At 35.0% G+C, this 24,426-nt stretch overlaps 1 protein-coding gene across 1 annotated transcript in view; it reads left to right on the top strand.

Moving 5' to 3' along the window:
- Nucleotides 1-24,426, top strand: part of EPHA3 (EPH receptor A3) — a 354,334-nt gene that overhangs the window by 203,465 nt on the left and 126,443 nt on the right. Inside the window, exons 4-5 of the mRNA XM_059392132.1 lie at nt 23,158-23,313; nt 24,022-24,357. Of these exons, the coding sequence (XP_059248115.1) occupies nt 23,158-23,313; nt 24,022-24,357 (492 nt within the window). The remainder of the gene's footprint in view (nt 1-23,157; nt 23,314-24,021; nt 24,358-24,426) is intronic.

Raw genomic sequence — 24,426 nt, 5'->3', positions numbered from 1 at the left:
ATGAATGGTCATTTCAGTGTTCATGACCACTCTTTGAGGCAGACATTTTTGTAGTTAGTCTGCATCTGTGGAGATTAAGTTCAAAGAGGTTGAATAACTTTAACAAGATCACTGAGAAGGCAGCAAAACACTGATTCTTCCAGAGATCCAAATTTACCATCTGCATGCATTTTCTATTGCTTTTCAAGGCCACCCTCATTCTTTTAAAATCTATTACTCAAGTATCAAGTTATTCTAAAATTAGAAAAAAATAGAAATTTTTGGCTATAATTAAAAGAAAATGTTGCAGTATGATATAAAATGATGGTCACAGAAAGTCAGCTTGAAATAGTTTAGAACATCTCCACAATTAGATTTTTTTCTTTGGAATTACTTTTTTTTTTTTAACTGTTTAATAGTAAGTTAAAAAACCTAAGAGATATACAGCATACTAGCATTTTCAACTAGCAGGAAAGAAAATAAAGAACTGATAAATATTAATGTGTTGTAGATCCAAGACAGATTTGGAGCACAGGAAAATTTCAAATCTAGGTATATTTGAATCAGGGTCTGCATTACCAAAGGACTGGGCATTATTGACAAATGGAAATGGGAAAGAATATGTCTAAAGAGAGTTGAAGAGAAATAGCAAAATTCCATTAAAAATTAACAACCTTCCCACAAATTCCAAAAGGAACAGTCCTAACCATATGCAGTGATAAAATGTATCTTGATATAAATTGACCTGTAAAGTCAGAACTATTGGATATCCTGGATAGAAAACAATTTTTACCAAAAAAAAGAAAACAATTTTTACCTTGTGATATCAAGAAAATGTTAAGGCTTCCCCATTTCCCCTCCAAAATGTACATAGCTTTTATTTCTAACAATGCAAACTATTAATATGAAAGTATTCTATATACTCAGCATGTAGGACAGACTAGACATTTTCCTTAGATTATTTTTATAGTTAAAAAAAGAACATTTTGTATCAGACCAAAAATAATTCAAACAGATGAGGTAATGCATTCTTTTGCATCACTTCTACATAAGCAATATTCTTTGAGGTTTCTAAGTGGCTTAAAAGGCGATTTTATAGGTTGAAATATTGTCCTTCCTAGTTTTATGGCCAGAGCAAAACAGTACTCGTCTGGAATGCATATAATATTGCACACGGGGTTAATTAGGTTAGGGATGAATTAATTTGTAACAATTTCCGTTATTTGACAGGCATCAATAATATAGTATATTACTTGCATTCCAGACATCAGCATACTGCCATGACCCAGTCAGATTCAATTTGGGAAAATCTTGGATCATATGAATATTTTATTATTGATTTTTTGTAACATCATATTTTACAATCAGGCTTGGTTATAAAACACCATAATAACTTGAGGAGATATTTTAGAAAGCTATACTGTTCATGAATGGAAATCATGCTTTCTGGAGTGAAATGAAACTTGCTGTTCTCTTCCTGGAATGAGATGTTAAGGTATAATTTTGTACATTATTAACAACTATTAAAGAAGTTTCTTTTCTAAGCAATCTCCCAATCTTTGATTGGATGTTTCTGTCACAGGGGAGGGCTGGGATATGATGATAATTTGTATAACTTGGTTATTTTGGCTTCTTTTCAAATCCTTTCCTTTTCAGATGATTTCAGTTGAGTAATTTGACTTCTTCTTGAAATCCCTTTATGTATCCAGGCCCTCATTCCTTTAACACAAAATGGCCAGATAAAGTATCTGACTTTGCACATAGATGATCAGATGACAGGCTAGTTTGATACAGAAAGGATATATTGTTGGTATTTATGGTTAATTGCATTGCATCTCCAAACAAGAGCTTACATTCATCAAAAACCTCACTGTAGAATTTTCATTTTGGAGATGCCAAGCTGAATCAACTCACAATCTGTAAAGATACAAAAATGACACTACTGGAGAATGATAGAGTTATCAAGCTCAAGAACTGATATTAATAACGATTTTTCTTATAGTATACATACTTGAAAATGTGTAACACCTTACACAAACGCTCAAACTTTGTCAATTGCATTTAAACAGAATTGTGTTTAATTGTGATTCCAGAAATGAAATCAGAATTAAACACACACACGCACACACACACACACGCACACACCCTTCCCTAAAGGAATGACAAATGTCAATGTTCCTTAGGCTAAAAGTCTGATAACTCAAACCACACGTCCCCAGTTCTTACACTTTACGTATTTCCTTCAGAATATTTTACTCTTGTCCATGCTTGTGTTGAAATAATTGACCCTAGTATGCATATATCCCATTCATCACTCTGTATATCTCCTTCCCAGTATCATTTGCTCTTTCCAGGTTCCAAAATATAGGCAGTTTTTTTAGATGAGCAAAGGGAAAATAAGAGAGAAACAAACCAAGAAGCAAACTCTTTTTTTTAAGATTTTATTTATTTATTTGACAGAGAGAGATCACAAGTAGGCAGAGAGGCAGGCAGAGGAGAGAGGAGGAAGCAGGCTCCCTGCTGAGCAGAGAGCCCGATGCGGGACTCGATCCCAGGACCCTGAGATCATGACCTGAGCTGAAGGCAGCGGCTTAACCCACTGAGCCACCCAGGCGCCCTGAAGCAGACTCTTAACTGCAGAGAAGAAGCTGATGCTGACCAGAGGGGAGCTGGGTGAGAGGATGGGGAACAGGTGGTGGGGATTAAAGGAGGACACTTGTTATGAGGAGCACCGGATGATGTATGCAAGTGCTGAAGCACTATATTGTACACCTGAAACTAATATAACACTGCATATTTCTATACTGAAATTAAAATAAAATACAATATAAAATTATTTTTTAAAAAAGCAAACAAGCAAAAAAACAAAATGTAGGCAGTTTTCTAAATTTCTATTCGTAAGTATAGTTTCTCTTTTTTCTCAATTATTTTTCCTGTAGAATCTAAGAACTTTGGTTAGAGACACTGAGAGTGGAAGTGGGGGCAGGAGAGAGATCACGAGGGGACCCCACACTGTGATGTGGTGTGTGTACTAACCACCCAAAACACACGCACACACACACACACACACACACCCTGCATGTATGTATACACGTATGTATGTGTTAATTTGTTTCAACAAGCATTAACTGTGTCAAACAGTGTTAAGATATCTAATATTCTAAGATATATAGGACAAAATTCCTCTTGTTAATGAACTTCCAATAAAATAGTGTTGAGAGCCCCACAGAGAGATAATAAGAATATAATATACTAAAATTGAACTATATACCCAAGGGTCAAAATTACCAACGGAAGTCAGGAATACCAGTCAGGATCGTGAGAAAACTGAAACTGGAAGAGGCTAAACACAATGAAGCCACCCATTGAAACCCTATCTTGTGGAGGGGACTTGACCAACTTGTCCTGTCAGAAGATTGGCTGATCCTTTGGGAGAACTGGGGACCTCAGATTGTGCAAACTGATCCCTTGAAATGTTGATAATAGACTCTCTCTCTTTTAATGCTAAGCAACCATGTAAATTCCCTACAAAGATTAGCATGTTTTCAGTAGAGGCTCATGATGTAACAAATTGCTCTTAATCTGCTTTCTATAAATATCCATAGAAATGAATTTAAAATACTCTTCGGTTTATCTCTAAAGTAATGGTATACATTATACATACATATAAAGCATTTATAAATAAGATATTTTTCTGTTACTGTAAAAAATGCATGTATTTAAGCAATGGCTATGTTCCAAATATTCTGAATTCTGAGCACTAGAAATTTCTAATATTGAAAAACTTGTGTTATTCTAAGGGCAACTCATTGCTTTATATGGATTATTATACATCATGTCTTATTAGTAATATTTAGAAGAATTACAGGCATACATTCATGTACCTAGAGTTCAAATAGAAAATACTGAGTGGGGGAACCAGATGCAAGTGCCAACTGTCTGACATTAGGCTCCCCAGACATCCCCGCCTTTCGCTTCATCTGGTGCAACAGCATTTCTGTGGCCTCCAGCTGTGGTCAGAATAGTGTTCCTCTCATGCTATTCCCTAGTGTCCCGAGGTGTTTAATTTTCAAGTCATAGTTGACACAGAGGAATAGAAATTCAGCAAATGAAAGAATAACTTGAGATAAGAAACTAAAGGTGACTACATGGATAATATCTTTGCTTTAGGGGAAACATATTTTCCAGTGTAATCATTGAACCATCTGGTGTCATCTTCTAATCCTGGGAGACCAATGCTAAATAGATGAGGAAGTCTATTTATCCTAGGATATGGGATTTTAAATAAAACAATCCTGTGTTTTTTTGTTTTTTGCTTTTTGTGTTTGTTTGTTTTTTTTTTAAGCCATGGAGCTACATGGCAAGGGTTTTTAACCCTTGTTTAAATTTAATTATATGCTTGTTTAAGATCTTAATTAACAAAAATTTGTTTTAGGTTACCTGCAATGAATATAGAGATACAACATCATAGGAAGTATCTGGAAGTCTTTTACAACTTCTGAAAAACTGTTAATGGATTGTATGTGCAAACGTGTTCCTATTGACTAAAAAAATATTTTTCATGTGATGAATAACTGCCTATCTATATGAATAGAAGCTAGAAATTCCTCTATAAAGTAAAATTAAAAAGGAATTCCTAAAATAGAATCAACATCATACTGGCTGTTGAAAAATCCGTTCTGTATCTATGGCAATCGACAGAGGAAAGAATGTTAGATAATAAAAATTTTCTGTACCTTCATGAGGACATTCGTACCACTGGCTTGTCATATTAGACTGTTCCCAGAGTTCAGTATGGGAACATGTCTGTAAAGTAAAATATTATCAAAAGTACATGCATCCCAGGTTAAACTGACTCAGGAAAAAATATATATATATATATATTTAATTTTCTCAGAGATCTAGGCTGTTAGTATAATGGAAGCAAGAGGTGAGGGGAAGAATTGTTGTCAGGTTCTTCTCATTCTGAAGCTGGGCTCTAGGACAAGTTCCCTTAACCTAAGCTAGCACCCAGCCAAAATAGGGCCATTCAGGGCTAGAACATAGGTCTATTGAGGTTTCAGTCTTGAGGTTGCTTTTCCTCCTACATGAAAGGATAGAGTTGAATATGGAAGTTGCACTTACACTTTAAACTAAAATAATAGTAAGTTAAACATCTAGATATTAAAATAAAATAAGTGAAAATATTTTCTGCTCTAAGATATGTTCTAAAACCACATTGTTAATTCAGCCATCCCTTTAAATGTCTGTTCTTCCTTTAGAAGAGCTGCAATATTCTACTCATTTGTTGATTGCTTGTGAGTCTGTGGAATGTTCCATTTATTACCACGTGTGATTAAACAGAAAGGTTAGAGATAAGCAGAAAGGAGTTCAATAGAGTCTCGAAAACCAGCTTGGGCAAAGGGATTTTGAAGGATAAATAAATGACTCCATATAAAATTGAATCTTTAAATAGTGAATTAATAAATGTTTTTACATAGACTTCATGTTCTGCTATTTTTGAAAAATCAAAGAATGAAATAGATTAGTTAAATAGCATTCAATAAATGATATTAAGGTTCTTGAAGGAATATTATTTGCTGAGCTGCTGCTCCTAGTGCTACTATGATATTTAGATATATAAACACATTGGCTTTCATTAATTAAAATCTCTAATACCTTATAAGATGTGAGACTGAAGTATCCTATTTCTCAGGTTTCTATTGCCAAGTGTTAATTAAGTCTGGAATTTTGGTAGAATTATATAAATTCTGTCATAAACTATTTAGATGAATCTGTTTTATTGAAAAAGTCCATTGAAAAAAAGCAATAACTGTACCCCCCCAAAAAAAGCTGTATATACTTATCTTATTCAGGAGAGCTTCCTATTTGGCACTAAGGAATTATTCATGTATCCATTGGGTCTTTGGAAATAAGGCTGTGATCACCTAAAAGAGCTGCCAATTATTGCCATATGTGAATGTGGTTTTTCTAAACTGGACATTTATCCCCTAGGATTTGGACTAATAGCTCTAGCCTTTTACTTCTCATTAACTGTCAGAAAAGCTATCAGACAGGGGAGACATTGGTCAGTGCCAACATGGTACAGATTTGGACAAGTGGCTGAAAGTTAAAAAGATCAGTATCACCTTAGTAACAGTCTGTACTTATGGAGAAATAAGACTCAGGAAAACTAAAGAATTTTAGAGTCAGATTTATTTTGAAACTCAGTAAAAGAAAGATCCTTCAAGAAGTGAGGACAAGATGTGGAGGGAAGTCAGCCAAGTTTCTAAGTATTTTCTAGTGCATACAGCAGCCAAAAAAATAAAAATAAAAAACTGCCAGTATTGGGGGTGGGAAGAATGAATCTGAATAAAGAAGCAAAGAGGCTTTGAACTACCAATTGGAGGTAATCATTTCAATTACCTTTGAGGGGACCCATTCTGTGTTGGTCCTTCTACTAGTAAATATAAAGATTTCAAAGAAGGATAAAGGTATTAGTAATGGGTAATGAGATGGGCTGGCATTTCAACAAGGAACCAAGGGCAAAACATTGCTCTGGTTTGCCGATCTTAGTAGAAAGTTGTATGGGTATAAGACATCTATGGAAATCTCCAGGGTCACAAAGAGATAGTTGGGAATAAACGATACAGTAGAGAACTGGCTGAACATCTGTCACTAAGGGACTTAGACAAAAGGGTGCTCTTTTGTGATATATTTTTGTGAATCTTCTGGAAAAAATAGAATCTTAATTGATAATGATGTTGCAATCATATTTTAAGGAGAAACAAATGCTTAATACATCTCAAAAGAAGAAAATTAGGAAAAGGCAAATGTGGTTTAATATAGTTCAAATACACTGCAAAATCTGTTGATTCATGCCAGAGATTTTAGGAATGTTTGCTTGTGTACATTATGTATGTTTAATTATTTATACAAATATATTTTAATATTTGTTAATTTCTAATATGTACTTGAAACTTACATGTACTCATTTAATTCCTATAAAATCCTGCTAAGACTCTTTTACTCTCCCCATCTTATAGACACAGAGAAACTGATATGAAAAGACTTTGTAACTGGCTCAGTTACACAGGTAGTAAGTGACAGAGTCAAGGGATGCCTGGGTGGCTCTGGGGTAAGCCCCTGCCTTTGGCTCAGGTCATGATCTCAGGGTGCTGGGATCAGGCCCCGCATTGGGCTCTCTGCTCAGCAGGGAGCCTGCTTCCCTCTCTCTCTCTGCCTGTCTCTCTGCCTACTTGTGATCTCTCTCTCTGTGTCAAATAAATAAATAAAATTGTTTTAAAAAAAGTGACAGAGTCAAGTTTTGAACCTAACCATCCAAAACTGTGTTCCTACAATTATAATATGCACACCAAACTGATAACTCCTACTGGTTTTCCAGGATTAACATTGCATTTTAAATTGGTTCAGTAGTCATGGTATATTTTTGTTGCTCTGTTCATAAATTTTCTCCTTTTTTTTGCTTTGGGGTAAGAAGTATATATTAACAAATTCAGGCAAATGTTGGAGTCCTTGGAATGAAGGTTTTCTGTTTTTTAATCCAAGTATCTGGTTCATAAGCAAATCAAATCAATATTCTGTTCTGAGAAGAAGAATCACCCAACTCAGTAAAGACACTGTTTCTAATGTGTCTGTGACCTGAAAGCTTTCTTTACTAATGTTTTAGTGTAATCTTTTTACATTAAAAAAAAATCCTATAGATCGCTTGATCATGTTGGCTTCTCTGGAAACCCATATTTTTTATAATGAATTTCATCTGTTGTCTATAAACAAAAATGTATATGACCAAGAAGAGTTAAATTGGCATTTTCCTTAACTATTGGAAATAGTTAAGGAAAATGTTGGAATACTGGTATCAGTTTCTTTACAATACAAATATGATAAATGCCACACAGTTTAGTACAGCAAATGCTTACTTGTCTAACTCAGTGCAATGTATCCAAACTTAAATGGTGTGTCTTTCCTTATATAGTCACTCACTCCCTAACTCAGACAATAGGAATAGCACCCAACAACTTGAACAAGAAGCTTAGGTGCCAGTTCTTCTGGTTTCTTCCACCCAGTGTTCTCCATCCATTCTTTCTCCAAGATCTAGAAATATTATCTAGATAATATACCTCAAATGAATACACTTCTTCCTATGGTCATAACTATTTATTTATGTCATAATATTTCTAATTTGGACTATTATAGTAGCATCTGTCTACTCCATTCTTGACTCCTTTTGATGCATCTGTCCCATAGGAGCAAGAATGATCTCTTTGAAATATAAATATGATTATGGGTATCTCATGCATGAAACCTTTCAGCGACTTCCCACAACACTTACTATGTAAAAACAAACCCTTAATATAAACACAGCACTGCATGCCTGGTTTGTCTGCATGCCTCCCCAGACTGATTTGAAGCTCTCTGTTTCAGCTATACTTTCTTTTTCTTTCACTTTCAAAACTCTCTTTTTTTAATTTTTAAAGTCCCATAACGTAAAAGAGCAACAACATTTGTTAACTATTTTAAAGTATATATTCATAAGGCTAGACAATAGTCATCTCTCTCTGATTCCAAATGTTTTCAACACCTCAAAAGGAAACCCTGCCCCACAAAGCAGTTCTTCATCATTTCTTCTTCCCCCAGGCCCTCACAATCACTGAAAAGCAGATGCTTTTTGTTCCTATGGATTTACCTATTCAGGGATATATCATATCTGTGAAGTTATATAATATGTGATCTGTCCATCTGATTTCTTTTACTTAACAAAGTGTTTCAGGGCTCATCTATATTGTAGTAGGTGTCTGTATTTCATTCATTTTTTATGATTGAATAGCATTCCATTGTAGATATGTGCCAAATTCTGTTTATCTATTCATATGTTAATGGATATGGATTATTTCCACTTTTGGTTTATTGTGAACAGTACTCCTAAAAACTCTCAAAACTCTTACCTCAAGACTTTCACCCCAGAATGATCTGTTGTCCACTTTTTGCCTCTGTCTTTTGCATATCACATAAATCTTGTAGTGTTTTGTATGTATCACAGAAAATGATAGTCCTCTTTTTCAAGGTTAGATGGTATGCATATCAATAATTATGATATGTATACCATATCGATGGCTTGATATGATATGTATACCATAGCAATGGTACATAATTATACTACTCAATTGGAAATCCACGTACTCCCTTTTGTTCTGAACTAACTTAACATCTTCACTTAGGAAACAAAGTTCCTTTAGGAAATATGCCTTATGTTTTCTTTTATCCTGGGGATATTTGTTTAAACATAACTCAAGAATTTTTTCAAAAGAAATGTTTAGAAGGAATTTAGAGCTTTCTTTATTTCTAGATTTTATGTACAATGTATGATTACTATTAATCATATATATAATTACATATTATGTATATATTACACATACTATATCATGTATTTCTGCATTTAACACCTAATGGAACACATATGTTTTTTAAAAAGTTGTCCATCTTCCTTCATTTTTTTCCATTATGAAGCTTTATAATTGATTCATAGCATGAGCCTGATTCTTTAAAGGGAAATTTATTCTGAAATGTTTATGAGTGGTTGAACCTAGTAAATGTACATTGGAAATGTTATAATGGGACACTGCTATGAAGAGATGAATAAGGCTTTCATTCTTCTCTCAAAAGGTATTAGTTGCTTTTTATGAGCCAAGCATCCTAATAGGCACCAAGGAATAAAGGGGGAGAAAAAGCCCATGAGGTGCTCATTATCTTATCTATCACACCACAGTAATATAAGAGGAGTTGAGTTTTAAAGAGTATAATGTTACTGATACATTTTGTAAAAGCATGATTATATCTTCAGTATTTAGTTTATATGTAAGTCTCATAACTTTATTGCTTGACAAGATGTGTCAATTATCAATGGAGTTGAGCATACTTTGGAAGGAAGGATTACAGGTAGTGGGGAGTTTCCTGTGGCTTGTGCAGTGTGAAGACAGTCAGAACGGGTGCTGGACTGTGTTTTCGGGCGATTTCAGCTATTACTGAACATGAATGGAATTTTGTGTAGTCACAAAAATAAGTTCTGCGTTTTAGGTATAGCTTCCTACTATATATTATCAAATATGTTGAATGTATTATGAAACCAAGAGTTCCATGGAAGGAAAAGAATATGGATCCAGCTGTTATAAGTTATGTGCAGGCATTTTAGATATATATTTTCCAGTCCTAATTAATAAAAAAATTGACTGGTTTCTAAATCTGTTGTTGCTTAGTTGGGTCTCCTACTCAATTGGAGCGACAAGTACAGATCAGCAGCTGTGTGGAAGGCCTGGTTTGGCATTTTTTTCTGAAGTGCCGCAAATCTACTCCAATGTCTTGGGAAAAGTGCTATTTTTTCCACTCCTGTTGGTATCTCGAGCAGTTACACTTCAATATACACTTTGAAGAACTCCAAATATAATATTATATTTTGGTGAAAATCACCTATCCAGTTGTATGATAAAGTGGAATATTTTACTTCCCTAGGCTTCTTGAGAGTTCTAAATGCCCAGAAGACTAAACCAAAAAAGTGGAATTGCATTCGCCCTTTTAGGTTTTGATTGGAGCCTATTTAAAGGTATGGCTTCCCCCGCTCTACACAGTAAGGTTCCTTGTTTCAGCTGATAACATAGAGAAAGTAGAAAATGTGTTCTCTGGTGAGCTGGCACACTCCTCTGCAAAGATATCCAGCTCAGAGATACTTTCTCAGAGTCTGCCAACAGTGAAGCATTCCCACTTCTCAGTGACTAGAATTTTCCTCCATCAGAGCTATTCACTTGGCTAGGTGGAGCCCTGAGATACTGTAGAAGAAAACCATCCATGGTTACTCCAACAAAATGAGGGAAGCAATTTCTCTATGTGCCCAGTAATATCTGCCTACTATCTTTACAGTTACACCATATATATATTTTTGGCATTAATTTTAAGGTGCTAGATTCACTGCCAGTCCACATTTGTGATCACTTTAAATATTACAGAATGAGAAGGCAGTCAATACAAACCACATAAATACCTGTGTCTAGGAAATCTCCAGACTTAGATTTCACTTCTGGTTATAACACTTAATAGAAGGATAAGCAGCCAATGCACTTATTAATATCATTAAGCCTCAGTCATCTCTTCAAGGAAAAGTAGATAATACCTGTGCCATATGATCATTGTAAGTACAGAAGTGAAGTACAAGTGCAGTGCTAGACATGGAGAAGATTTGCAGGAAATGGTATTTATTATATTACATGAGGTGAGAACTATTTTCTTCAAGTGGCAATCTACCTCGGTTTTTCTTTTTTTTTCCTCAATTTTTTCATTATATTCGAGCCAGTTAACATACTGTGTAATATTAGTTTCAGGTGTAGAGTTTAATGATTCATCTCTTATGTATCACACTGCCTCGGTTTTCAAAGCCTTCTGGAATAAGATGTGACTTAATGTCCATCCCCTGAACAGTCCCTCACTTCTCTAGCCTCAAGTACAAGAAAAAAGCCCCTAAATTAGTAGGATAGAAGAAGTTAAGCTAAATGCATTTCTAAAGTAAACCAACAAAATTCTAAATAATAATTCCAGAGGATGGGTGGGATACATAACGACCTCTTTATTGAAAGAAACTTGCAAAATCTACTTAGTGGTTTTAAATAGGAACACACACACACCTTCTTCTCCACCTTCCTTCCCTCTCCTGTTTTTTTTTTTTTTTTTTTTTTTCTCTCTCTGGCTCCCACCACCCTCTTCCCTTCCAGGGCAACAATGCTCAGCACAGGTGACCAAATCTGAAATTATGTAAAATAACCAAACAGAGTGGACAAAAATGGCAAATGTCCTCTTTTGTTCTTCATCCTTATGTTCCAAATTTCTAATGTGTCCCAGTTTCTGTACCAAAAAAATGGTATATGTTTGCCAGCTATAAGCAATGCCGTTTAATATTTCTTCAGTCATATTTTCTCATCTTTCTAGTATAGCTTCACCCTTTAATTCTTTCTTCCTCTTAGATGAATTTTACTTAATTTAATCTTATCTTTTTTTTTTTTCAATGATCTGTCTCCCAAGTCAAATGTGAAGTTGTGAATAATAAAGTCTAATTATGCAGGAACAAAAACGATTGCCTCTATCTTTAAAAATTAACCTCTTTAAGGAATTCGAACCTGGTCTTTTTACTTTACTTCTTTTTTAAAGTATTTATTTATTTATTAGAGAGAGAGCGCTTGAGCAGGGGAAGGAGCAGAGGGAGAGAAAGAATCCTATATAGGCTCCACACCCAGAGGCCAACTTGCTCTCACCACACTGAGATCATGACCTGAATCAAAATCAAGAGTCAGACACTTAACAGACTCAGCCACCCAGGTGCTTCACTCCTTTTTATCGTAATAACACCATTAAATACTATGATTTATTGCTGTGTCTTCTGCCCATGAGATTCTTTTCTATATTTTGAGAAATTTATTTCTATCTTAATTAAGGAGAGATATTTTGCATATATATTAGAATAGACATATGCATGTGAAACCTCATAGTGGCTTCTTTTTTCTTTGAAAACTTCATATTCTTATGCAAGGAGAAAAATATTTTTTTCTTGAATAGGATGGAAATAATTTTACGTAAAATTAAAATATATAGACATGCTATTCGATACAGTTATGAACATTTATGTCTTCCCTAACAGTTTCAAAATACATGATTGGTTGAAATTTTTATGAAACACTTATTTGACTAATGGTTTTGTTGGTCCCATGGGCATCTATTTATGGACTTCTATTTGCTTTTTATGTTTCCTTTGTAAAGTTCATTCTTACCCATTTAGAGAATGAAATTTCAGCATATGTTGAATAGAAACCCCTTTTTATCTTGAGATAAATATTTACCATAAACATAAATATAGATGAAAAAAGAGACCTCAGAATTACAGTAATTCATTTTTTTCTATTTTATCTTACAAATGTTAGCCATGAAGGTATTCAAAACCAATACTGGATACTTCTAATTACACACTTCCTGTTGGTAATATTTTGTGATCATAAAATGAATACTTAACACATAAATGACACATTATAGGTTTCTTTTCTTTTCTTTTTTTTAAAGATTTTACTTATTTATTTGACAGACAGAACACAAGTAGGCAGAGAGGCAGGCAGAGGGTGAGGAAGAAACCGTCTCCCTGCTGAGCCCAGAGCCCGATGTGGGGCTCAATCCCAGGACCCTGAGATCATGATCTGAGCTGAAGGCAGCAGCTTAACTGACTGAGACACCCAGGTGCCCCTGTAGGTTTCTTTTAAATGCATCATTTTTGACCACAATGTTATCAGTCATTTTAATAAATTTCACAAGATAAAAATGGGATAGAAAGCTGATAGGACCATAAGATGTGTTAAAATAAAAATTTGAAAGTTGCAAAGGTGTTTCTTCAAGATAAAAATAGACATTATTTTAAAATAAACTTATCGAGAAAGTAAAGCAAATCTAAAGGACTTCTGATAAAATATAATGATGTCACCATTTTTCAAATTCTAGGTGGTGATCTTCTTTTTTGGAGAGTAGATAATTAACTGTGTAACTAAGATGGCAAATATTTTTGCACTGTCTCTTGCAGCATCCATAAAATTCTTTTTTCTGTTTGTTTGTTTTTCCTCTGAGTCTTCTACCTTTTATAGGTTTTCTTTAAAATCCTGGTTTTTAAAGATTGTGCTATTTTCTGTTTAAATGTTCCCAAGTGAAGTATAGTTACTTGTGATCAGAAGTGTGAAATTCACATTAGTGGAGCTATTGACATTCGCAGTCAATGATAATTTTCCTCCACGTTGGATTTTTTAAAGAAGAGAGGAGAGGAAAAAGAAAATACCTAGAGCAGTATAATAGAAACAAGAACTAGTAAAAACCATAGCGAAAATGTGTGCGAGGTGTGTGTGTGTGTGTGTGTGTAGTAAAGTAAGAGTAATTTCAATATATAAATTAAACCACACATAGTATGCATAGTTAGTTTCTTACTTTCTGACATGTACCTAAAGCTCAAATTACACCACACACACACACACACACAGTGTTCATTGATTGAAGTGTTGTGATATGTTTGTGTGTACGTGCTACAGCCTTTTCGCTTCTAAAACCCCTTTAGTTTTTGTTTGTCATTAGATAAGTGATAACATTACTAAGAAAATTAAAAACAGGGTTACATATTTATTATTTTATCCTGCTTTTTCCCCATAAAAATGACATGAACATCTTTCTGTGTGAGATGTCAACTCTGTCAGATAAATGTATGAACACATCATAATTTATTTGTGAAAATGTATGAATATGGGATAACTTAACTACCTTTCTAGTTTGAGGTATTCTTTCTAATTTGTCAATATCATAAATATATCTTTGTGTATATAAATACGCACAGGACCTAATTGTTTTTTGTGCATTTACATGCAAGAGATCCTTTGGAGATCACATCTAAGGTTTTCATGATTTGTGTCTCAAACTCTTACTCTGGGTGATTACAAATCTATTATGGAACTTCTATTCTAAAATTAGTTTATAAACGTAAGTATTGGCCTGGTGATCTCCCCGTGCCCTAATTACAGTTCCAATGCAGCCTGGAAAATGCTCATCTATAGTAATTCTTAAGCATAGAAGTGATTTACCTTCTCCAAAACCCCTTCCTAGGAATAGTTTTCTTAGACATTCCAGTGCTACTCTGGTCTACAGAAGACTTCTGGCACTATCCTGAAAGTCTTTTCTGGGCTGTCTCTCAGTATGCCTTGAGTATAGATTTGGGCCCTTTGCATTTTACATTTACATTCTTCATAATAAAACCCCATAAAAATGACTTTCTCTTTCATAATCATCCCTCCTTTTCCTCTCTTTTAATATTTACCTTATTTGTTATATACATAGTATTCTTATGAATTTGTAAACTTAGTTAATGGGTCTCATCTCTGGGCACTGATAATTAAGAACAGAAAAGCTCAAATAAGTGCTACTCTGAGGATCCACAGTTCTCCCGTGAAAGTGGAAGACAACGGAAAAGCTGGCCAAATGCGACAATCTGCAGGATGGAGGCTGTTTTAGTATTCTCTTTGTGGCCACTGTGCATTGGACATATTTCAGGTCTACTGGCACCTGTCTTGCTAAATCTGATGGAACAACAACAAACACAATAAAGTCTTGTTACTAAGCTATCTTTGAGCCACACCAGATTGTGATTGATTCTGTTGTGTTTAATGGTGTGGTGGCATTTTGCCTTAGGCCTCTTTTATTGAACAGTGGAAGGAACAGAAGAAGGAAACACTTGATCACTTTGTAAATGCTGCACATTGCAGGCAGGGTTTAATGACTGAACGTAGCCACTTCCAGTGTATTGAAATCCTTCGGCCTTGCCTCAAAGCATTGTACCTCTATTCAAATGGCAAAGAATAGAGTTCCTGTAAGATTGTGGAGTGCAGCTCATTTTGGGAATAAACAGTTGCTTTGACCTTGTACCGGCAAATAGACCCTGTCAGGTCTGGAATTGCAAGGCCAGGAAATCATCTGTTTAGTCAGTGCTGGTTCTGGTCATTAGTTTGTGTTTATGGCTGGGAATTGATAATATAGCCCTGTGTCTATGGAGCTAAAGTCTGAATACTAAATGGGACCTATTTACCAACAGCTTTATTTTTAATTTAAAGTTAATTCAAATTGAAATGAGCCTTTTAACCCTTAATTAGGACCATGTTTTCTCTTAAAAGTCAACCACATTAGTCAACTGGAGACAAAATTCACTTTGCAATTGAAAGGCTGTCTACTTTCTTTCAACAGTAGCCACCATGGTTTACTAAGTGCATTTGTTTTCCTTTCACTATGGTAACTTTACCCATTCTCTGTATCAGCGTAGCTTAAACCCATCAATTATGACTTGGAGGAAAGTATGCTATGTGCTTTGGGAATAAGGCCAAGATTCTATCTTGAAACCTTTTTATAATTATTATTCATTGTATACACAGTGCTCATAATATTCTCTATTTCATTCTTTTTCTTTGTTATTTTCCAAAGCTGATAGTTGGATTTTTTTAACCTACCTATTGACCTGTAGTATTTAGTTCCTGTTTTATTGTTACCGCTTCATAAATATGGAATCAGCAGATTCCCAAAATATTTTTCATTCATTCACTACAAATTGTTATTATTTTGGCTTCCTTCTATTATTTTATTCACATTTTTTAGTGTTCTCAATAACAGATTAACATTTGGCAAGGACTTTATCATTTTTGTACTACTGTGGCCCAACTTGGGTTCTTCAATAAGTTTTGGGGCTTGCTCAATAAGTGAGCAAGCATATTCTCACTAACTCAGCGCTTAGAATAGAGGAACTAAAATCTAGATTAGTAAAGACAGACAAAAACTCATGGCAGACTAGAAGTCTGCCTCTAGTAGACAGAAGAAGAGAAATGTATTCTCTTTTAAACTTTATTTTCAATCTTGTGCCTATTTCCCTTGTCATTAAAAAAAGAAAAAAAAATTGAGGTGCCTGGGTGGTTCAGTGGGTTAAGCCTCTGACTTCAGCTCAGGTCATAATCTCAGGGTCCTGGGATTTGAGCCCTGCATCAGGCTCTCTGCTCAGCAGGGAGTCTGCTTCCCTCTCTCTCTGCCTGCCTCTCTGTCTACTTGTGATCTCTGCCTATCTAATAAATAAAATTTCAAAAAAAAAAAAAAAAGGAAAAATTTTTTCTTACATTTTACAAAATTAAAGAGAATATCATATTTTAATTTTTGTTCATTCCCTTAAGATTTTCAAAATTTTAAACATCTACTCCATCTGAACTGTGTGTAAGATCACATATGGTTTTATTGTGTTATTTGTTAAGATAAAACTATGAAATAGGGAATTGTTTGGTGGTCAATTTATTTTTCAACCCGTTCAATCGTGAAATCAACATGTCCTTTGAATACATACCACATTGATACAGAAAAACACTTAAAAGAGTAAAAATCTGTCATTTATTTTTCAAGAATATTTCTTTTAAGTCAGAAGAGAATCTCTTTTCTTTGTCTTGTTGCTCTATGTTATTTTGTAATTTCAGTGGCAAATTTTAATCCTTAAAGCAGTGAGGAAAGTGAAGTACTTCAATCTACTTATTGCAACCTAGAAAGTTCTAGGAATCCTACAAATCTTGGTACACAAAGTATTAACCTTTTAAAGTGTTAATGTGAAGAGTTTTTAGAGATAAGTTAGTCCATGCCCATCACTTGACAAATGAAAAAAATAGAAGTATAGGGACTAAAATTGGGTTCAAGTTACTCATTCACTTCAAAATGTATCTCATCAAGTGCTAGGTGCTGAACAATGTGCTAGACACTCTGCATACAAAATGAATAGGAAGTAAATCCTATCTCTATATTGCTCAGGCTCTAACCTGAGAACATACTGTAATTACTACAAATGGAACTTGAGACTTAGGGATAGAAAAAGAAATCACTATCCCAAGGACATAATTAGAATTTGTATACTCTTGGCCAGTGCCTTTGGGATGATACCCATTTACCAGAAAAAGATTAGATCCTAACCTGCATTTTCTCCTTCTTAGTCCAGTGCTCTTCCTGTAAAATGCTGAAAACAACTTGAAATCTTGGGATTAAAAAGAGAAATGAAAGAATTTCTTGATGAGAATGACATTAAAATGTCATATTGAAAATGATCTTAGCACTCACATTTTCAAGCCAGGAGATCCATTTCTAAAATAGCCATGCCATATGGATTTGATCTTTTTAAAGCTAGGATTGCAGCTTTTATCACTGTAAGACTGGACACAATAAAGTGTCTAGGTCATTTTGGAGATTAATACATATTTGTCTGAGGAAAATGAATTTTAAAAATCCAAATGTTGTATAAACAACGCTCATTACTTAGTAAATCTATGCTGCTATCTAGTAAGGTTTAAGGAAGTGACACCTCTGGCTTTTAATGATTATTAATTTAGACTCATGGCTCACCTTACTTAGATTCATCAACCCAAAATCAAAGATGAGAGCTCCTACCACATTTCACTACTTCAAAATTCTTCAATAAAGCAGGGGAATAAAACATTTCTGGGACCACAAAAACTAGGGTGGTAATTTGCCTCCACTCAAATGATATGAAACTGAGTAGTTGTTCTTTGGTTTTACTACCCTAGGATTGAAATCTGTGAGTAATTTAACCAGTGTTTGAGAATAACATATATACCAGGTTACCTGAAGAAATCTGTAAATCAGAATTCTGTCATTCTGCCAGTGATTTCGAATATGTGTGTATCCACCTTAGCTGAATATTGCTTTAGTAGCTTGCCTGAACCGGGGAAGGCCTTAACTATATAGCATATATTGTTTGTTTGCTTTGTTTTGTTTTGTTTAATTTTAAAACTTAAAACTGGATAAATCTGAATTAGTATCCATTTTGTCCATTCTTTTTTCCGTGATGTTCTGTAGTAAGTTGACTAAGATTTCCCTTGACCAATGAAAGGAAGAAAAACATTACTCTCTACTCCTTTACCTGATTTTTTTTATGCTAAACCTTCTTGAAATACTACTTGAATGAAAGAAATGTGCTGATTGTTTTATCACTAGTTTTGCATTCAAAGAGAAAGGAGGTGCTCTTAAATTACAATCATTGCTTTTATTACTATAAGCAAGATACTAAAACACAGGTATTTATGCTCTTTAGAACTAAAGGTTCAAATTCTTCCAGGAGGAATTTTTTGAAAGATGAAGATGGTATAATAGGTATATAGGTACTTAAGCACAAATTGATTGACTGCAAGGAAGAGAGAGAAGAGAGATTATTTACTGATGGGAAAAATTTGAAAGCAAGTATACTATATAAAGAATTTCTCCTTATGAATTTAAGTAGTGTTTCCTATCAGTATAATTTTATTAATGAATATAAATTATTCAGTCATATTCTCAAATTTGTTGGAAAATTTTAGTAGAAAATTTAAAGATCCTGCTTGTAGCAAGAAAGGAAAAAAAGAAAACAAAAACTCCCACATACCGTAAGTTGTGCTATTCCTGAATTTAACAGCTCTGCCCTTCCAACAAAAAACACTTGCCCATCTCCCCCCATAACAATTATAGACATCAAATAGAAAATCCTAGAGAATCATGAGAAAACATTACCCTTTGTGATATAATTTCTAAGAGTAGATGATGAAAGACTTGCATTTCTTTAATTAAATAAGTTTTAAATGACTATTCTTCAATGTCATAACAACAGCTTACAATTAGTAGGAAAATAATTCAAGGTTCTAGAGAGTTATTTGTTTTCAGTAGGTGATTTATATAAAATTAACAGCGGGAAAATCTCTTTTTTCGGATTATGCCATTGAATTCTTCATTATCTTGGGGCATGCTACTTTTGCTGTTTGTGCTTCAGTTGTCCATTCTGTAAAATGAATAGATTAATATCTGCCCCAATGATTTCAGTACAATTGTTGTGAGATTCAATTGAGATGGTACCTATGAAAGTTTCTCAGAAAGAGTAAAGAAGTCTACACAATTTAGGATGTTGCTATTGAATCTATTATTGGACTCTGTATGGTTGTAATTTCATAAATATTAACAATTTGGAGAAGTAGAGCCAATCACCTGACTACCTCCAGAGGAGGCAGAGTAGGGGCTGTCCCAGTTGTGTGTCACCTGAAGTCCTGGACTTGTGGGTCCTCAGACGGACTATACACAGACTGGCCAAAGTGATTTATTAGGATCTTTTTAGCTCTGTTAGCTTGTAATTCTACTTAGTACCTCTCAACTGCATTCTTTGCTTGTCTCCCATCCCTTAGAAATATTTTCCACTGTAGAGATGAGGAATTTGCCCATGGTGACTTAAACAAATATGGTGTTATTTTTCTGACATTATAAGAAATCCTGAGAGAGGTGCTAGTTGAATCAGGTGAAGGTTATACATCTAATTTTCTTGGCCTTTAACTTATTGTCACATGTAAACCATTATGCAGAGAATCAATGCTGGAATCATGTAGGTAGAGTGGCTTCTGTTACATTTGGACCATCTCCTTGGGGAGGGGGAGAGAGATTTCGAAGACTTCCATCAAATTTCTGTTTGCATCTTTTTGTCCATCTTTTAGACATCAATTGAGACATCCATAACTATTTGCAATCATATCTGTGTAAAGGAGTACTCAGCAGACTGCGATTCTGAACAAAATCAAAATTCTATCAGCAAGCTGAAAGCAGAGTTAGGTGTTTACTATGCGACCAACAGTAACCATCATGTTCCTCTACTTAACAGTTTCTCTTTTCCTGTTCGTATTTGTGTATTTAATTATGCTACTTACAGGCCAGCTTTTACTATATGTTCCAATCTTTCTCAAATGAGATTCCTTCTGTGTAGTTCCTTCCAACAGCTCAGTCAAAATGGAATGCTTGCTCCTTGTGGCCTATGTTAAATGTCTGTTGCCTGCTTTTCATTGCAAGGCCCTTTTAAGATAAACAGAATTAGGGGCATTTGTACCTTCAAGGCTAACAGAAAGCCTGAACAAGAGTAAATAAATGATTGCCAAGGATTTGTTAAACGGAATGTGCGTGTGTCTACCTACCTTTTACTAGTATTGTATCTAAGGTTATCAAATCCTATTTAGAGAAAATCAAGTTACTAGTTTGAATCACATTCTTAACTTCTAGGTTGATTTACTCTAGCTACCCTGAAGTTATTATTAGAAGTCCAGTGTTGTAGCTAAGAAGTGATTGTATGACTGTCTCGTCTTTTCCTTAAATATCCCAGAGTATAGCCATTTATAATATTAACAAAAAGTGATTGAGTGTTTAGTGAATACCTTTATGCTAAATGTTGCAGAAGCCATAAAAAACTCCAATAAAAACATGCAGATAAGCTTTCCAGCAACCAAAAAACAAAGTAGACGCCAACACTGCAACTCTACCTTTTAAAGACTCAGTATTGCCCTCTTGCAAATTTAAAAGCGCTCAATGAGCTAAACTGAAACCAGAAGTTAAGTGTTTATACTTTACATCATTTTCCCCTGAGGCAATATGACATGAGATATGAGTGGTGGTTTCTAACCTGTGCTCAAGAACAATGTTCAAAAGTTTATAATCCTAATCCGTGTTTGGTTAGGGCAATAGAATTTATCTGTGTGGTTCTCAATGCGGCACTGAAATTTATTTGATTTAGATAATTCGAATGCAGCCATTCTTGATAGAAACTAGAAAACAGCAAGACTAGATTAACAAATGCTGTCATCTTTAGTTATTGTAATCATGGGTCTTAACAGTAGATTTCCCTTGGCAGTGTATTTTTTAAGAAACATTCAGTAGGAAGACCCACTGTTATGGAAATAATGTGTTACCTTTCAAAACGCATTTAATGACTATGAAAGTTAACATTTGTCCGCACAGGTTTACTTGCATGCAAATAACCTGTTATTCACAATATGAAACTGATGTAGGAAAATTCCGAGATTCAGTGATAAAGGCAATCTATAGGGTATATTCTCTATCTAAGTTGTTTAAGTCATCAAATCTCAATGTAGCATCGACATTGAGCTTTAGAGATTTAAGAAATCATTAACTTCCAAAGATAATCTGGAGGAAATTTAAAAACTTTAGAGCCTGAATTGAATCCTCAAAACAATGTCAAGAGACTTCTTGCAGGATTTTCGTGGTGATGTCAGTTCTCAATTTAACTTTGGTACTGGATCACATGAAACATTATAGCATTTTGAATTTAATATACAGATTAAGCAAAACTAATATAGTAGAGGCATATTTCTGTTAAAACAGTAAATATATGAAGAATGTTAAATGGGCAGCTGAAATCAATACTTCATCACAATTAATTGGACTTAAAGAAATGTCATTCAGAGATGTCTAGAAAAAAAGATGACACTTACTTATAAAGCTTTACTCTGGGTGCCTGGGTGGCTCAGTTTTTTAAACCACTGCCTTTGGCTCTGTTCATGATCCTGGAGTCCCACATCGGGCTCTCAGCTGTGCGGGGAGTCTGCTTCTCCCTCTGACCTTCTCCCCTCTCATGCTCTCTTTTACTCTCTCTCTCTGTCAAATAAATAAATAAAATCTTTTAAAAAAATTAATCAAAAAAGAAAAAAAGCTTTAATTTTGGAGAATCTGGGTAGTTCGGTTGGTTAAGCAGCCCACTCTTAACTTCAGCTCAGGTCATGATCTTGGTGTCTCTCACTAAAATAAATAAATATATTTTTAAAGATTTTATTTATTTAAGAGAGAGAGAACAGGAGCACGAGAAGGGGCAAAAGGGGAGGAGCAGAGGGGGAAGAGGACTCCCCGCTGAGCAGAGTAGGGAGCCCTTCCTGGCTCTATTCCAGGACCCCAGGATCATGACTTGAACCAAAGACAGATGCTTAACCAACTGAGCCACCCAGGTGCCCCTAAAATAAATAAATCTTTAAAACAAAACAAAACAAAAAAAGCAACCTTAACCTAGTAACAATTCACAAGTAGATCAGTTTAAATAGAAATTATACCTCTTACGTATTTGAGATATAGACAAGGAACTATACTGAAATAGAAATTACACCTCACTATGTTTTTGAGATTCAAACAAGGAAATACATTAAAATCTCAGTTTAAGCCATTGCTATAGAAGTTAAGGAACAACACTGTCAAGGCAGGGAAAAAAAAAAAAAAAATACTGCTCCTGGAAACCACGCATCAAGAATCTTAAAATAACGAAGCCATGATTTCTTCCTTCAGTTGCTTACAATTTGTGGAGATAGAGTTGTACACACAGAAACCCATAAAACCCGAGCGAGTATGTAGTGCAGGGCTAACTGCAGTACAGAAAGTGTACACATTGCATCATGTTTTAAAAGGGAATGGCTACATGATGACATGGCTTTGCTGTATTTTCTCCACAAATAGTTCAATGCCAAGGAAAGCTGTGAAAACATGAGCTGGAAATTTCCTCACACTCTAGTGCCAAAATAATCTAAATCTTCGGGGTTTTTTTCCCCTTAACATTTGGTGTAAATTCAAATGTATATGTGGAGAAACGACACTGGGCCACATTATTTGCTTCTGTAAGTTCTTGGGGGGGGGCGGTGGGGTGGATTTTTATTCATAATGAATGCATACCCTAACATTCGGAAATCTGTTTTACATACTTTCAAAAATACATTTTCAAAATTATCTCAGAATTTAAAAGAGCCGTTTTGTTTGTAGCTTGCCGACCAGGTTTCTACAAGGCTGCGGATGGTAATATGAAATGTGCCAAGTGCCCACCCCACAGTTCTACTCAGGAAGATGGTTCAGTGAACTGCAGGTGTGAGAATAATTACTTCCGAGCAGACAAAGACCCTCCATCCATGGCTTGTACCCGTGAGTAGTTTTGCTGCAACCCATGCCTCCATGTTTGTTTTATTTTATTTTTAATTCTTGTTATGGCGCTTTTTTAATTTTTAATTTTTATTTATTTATTTTTAAGCATTTGGCCCATTTCCTTCTGTTATCCATGTGCAAGTTGAAAGCTTTCTCTGCTTCACTCTCCATGCTTGGCTCACCACAAATGCAACATTTATCACGCAAAATGAATTAGTTTTTAAAGCACTTCCTGCAACAGGACCCCCAGAAAGAAGGAGAATTTTCTTTATCTTGGTTTAGATCTTGTATTACATTTGACAGACTAGGGGAGGTTATAGTCATGGGATTTGTGTTTTTACATTTCTATTCCCTCTTGTTTATGTGTTGGTCATAGGTCACAGGGAAAAAGGACTAAGATTTATAAAACTAATAGTAAAGTTTTCATAACTATTCACGAGGGCATTGAATTTAGTAGTACATTCCCTTGTTGGACTATGTGAATGCATCTTCAACTTGAATCAAAACTCCCCCGTTCATGGCTTAGGGAGGACAGTGCTCTTGAATCCATGTGTCTATAATCTCATGGATCTTCTAAGGATGAATTAAAAGTATATAATAGAGACAAGATGGTTATTTACCTCTTTCAGTTCCATTGTAAATTATCTATTTCCCTTGTAGTAGAAAACAGAAGTGAGGCTCATTAATCTTTGTTGAACTACTTTGCAGGACCTCCATCTGCACCAAGAAATGTTATCTCTAATATAAACGAGACCTCGGTCATCCTGGACTGGAGTTGGCCCCTGGACACAGGAGGCCGGAAAGATGTTACCTTCAACATCATATGTAAAAAATGTGGGTGGAATATAAAACAGTGTGAGCCATGCAGCCCAAATGTCCGCTTCCTCCCTCGACAGTTTGGACTCACCAACACCACGGTGACAGTGACAGACCTCCTGGCACATACTAACTACACCTTTGAGATCGATGCCATTAACGGGGTGTCAGAGCTGAGCTCGCCACCAAGACAGGTCGCTGCAGTCAGCATCACGACCAACCAGGCTGGTGAGTACATGCTGGAGTCTTCCTACTCCTGCCGTCTCTGAGCCAAGTAATGGTTTTAACAGAGGGAGT

Source organism: Mustela nigripes, chromosome 2 (assembly GCF_022355385.1).
Source record: "Mustela nigripes isolate SB6536 chromosome 2, MUSNIG.SB6536, whole genome shotgun sequence".
In the NCBI taxonomy this organism is placed as follows: Eukaryota; Metazoa; Chordata; class Mammalia; order Carnivora; family Mustelidae; genus Mustela; species Mustela nigripes.
The sequence above is the reverse complement of the archived record's forward strand: the minus strand, read 5'-3'. Positions and strand labels throughout refer to the sequence as shown.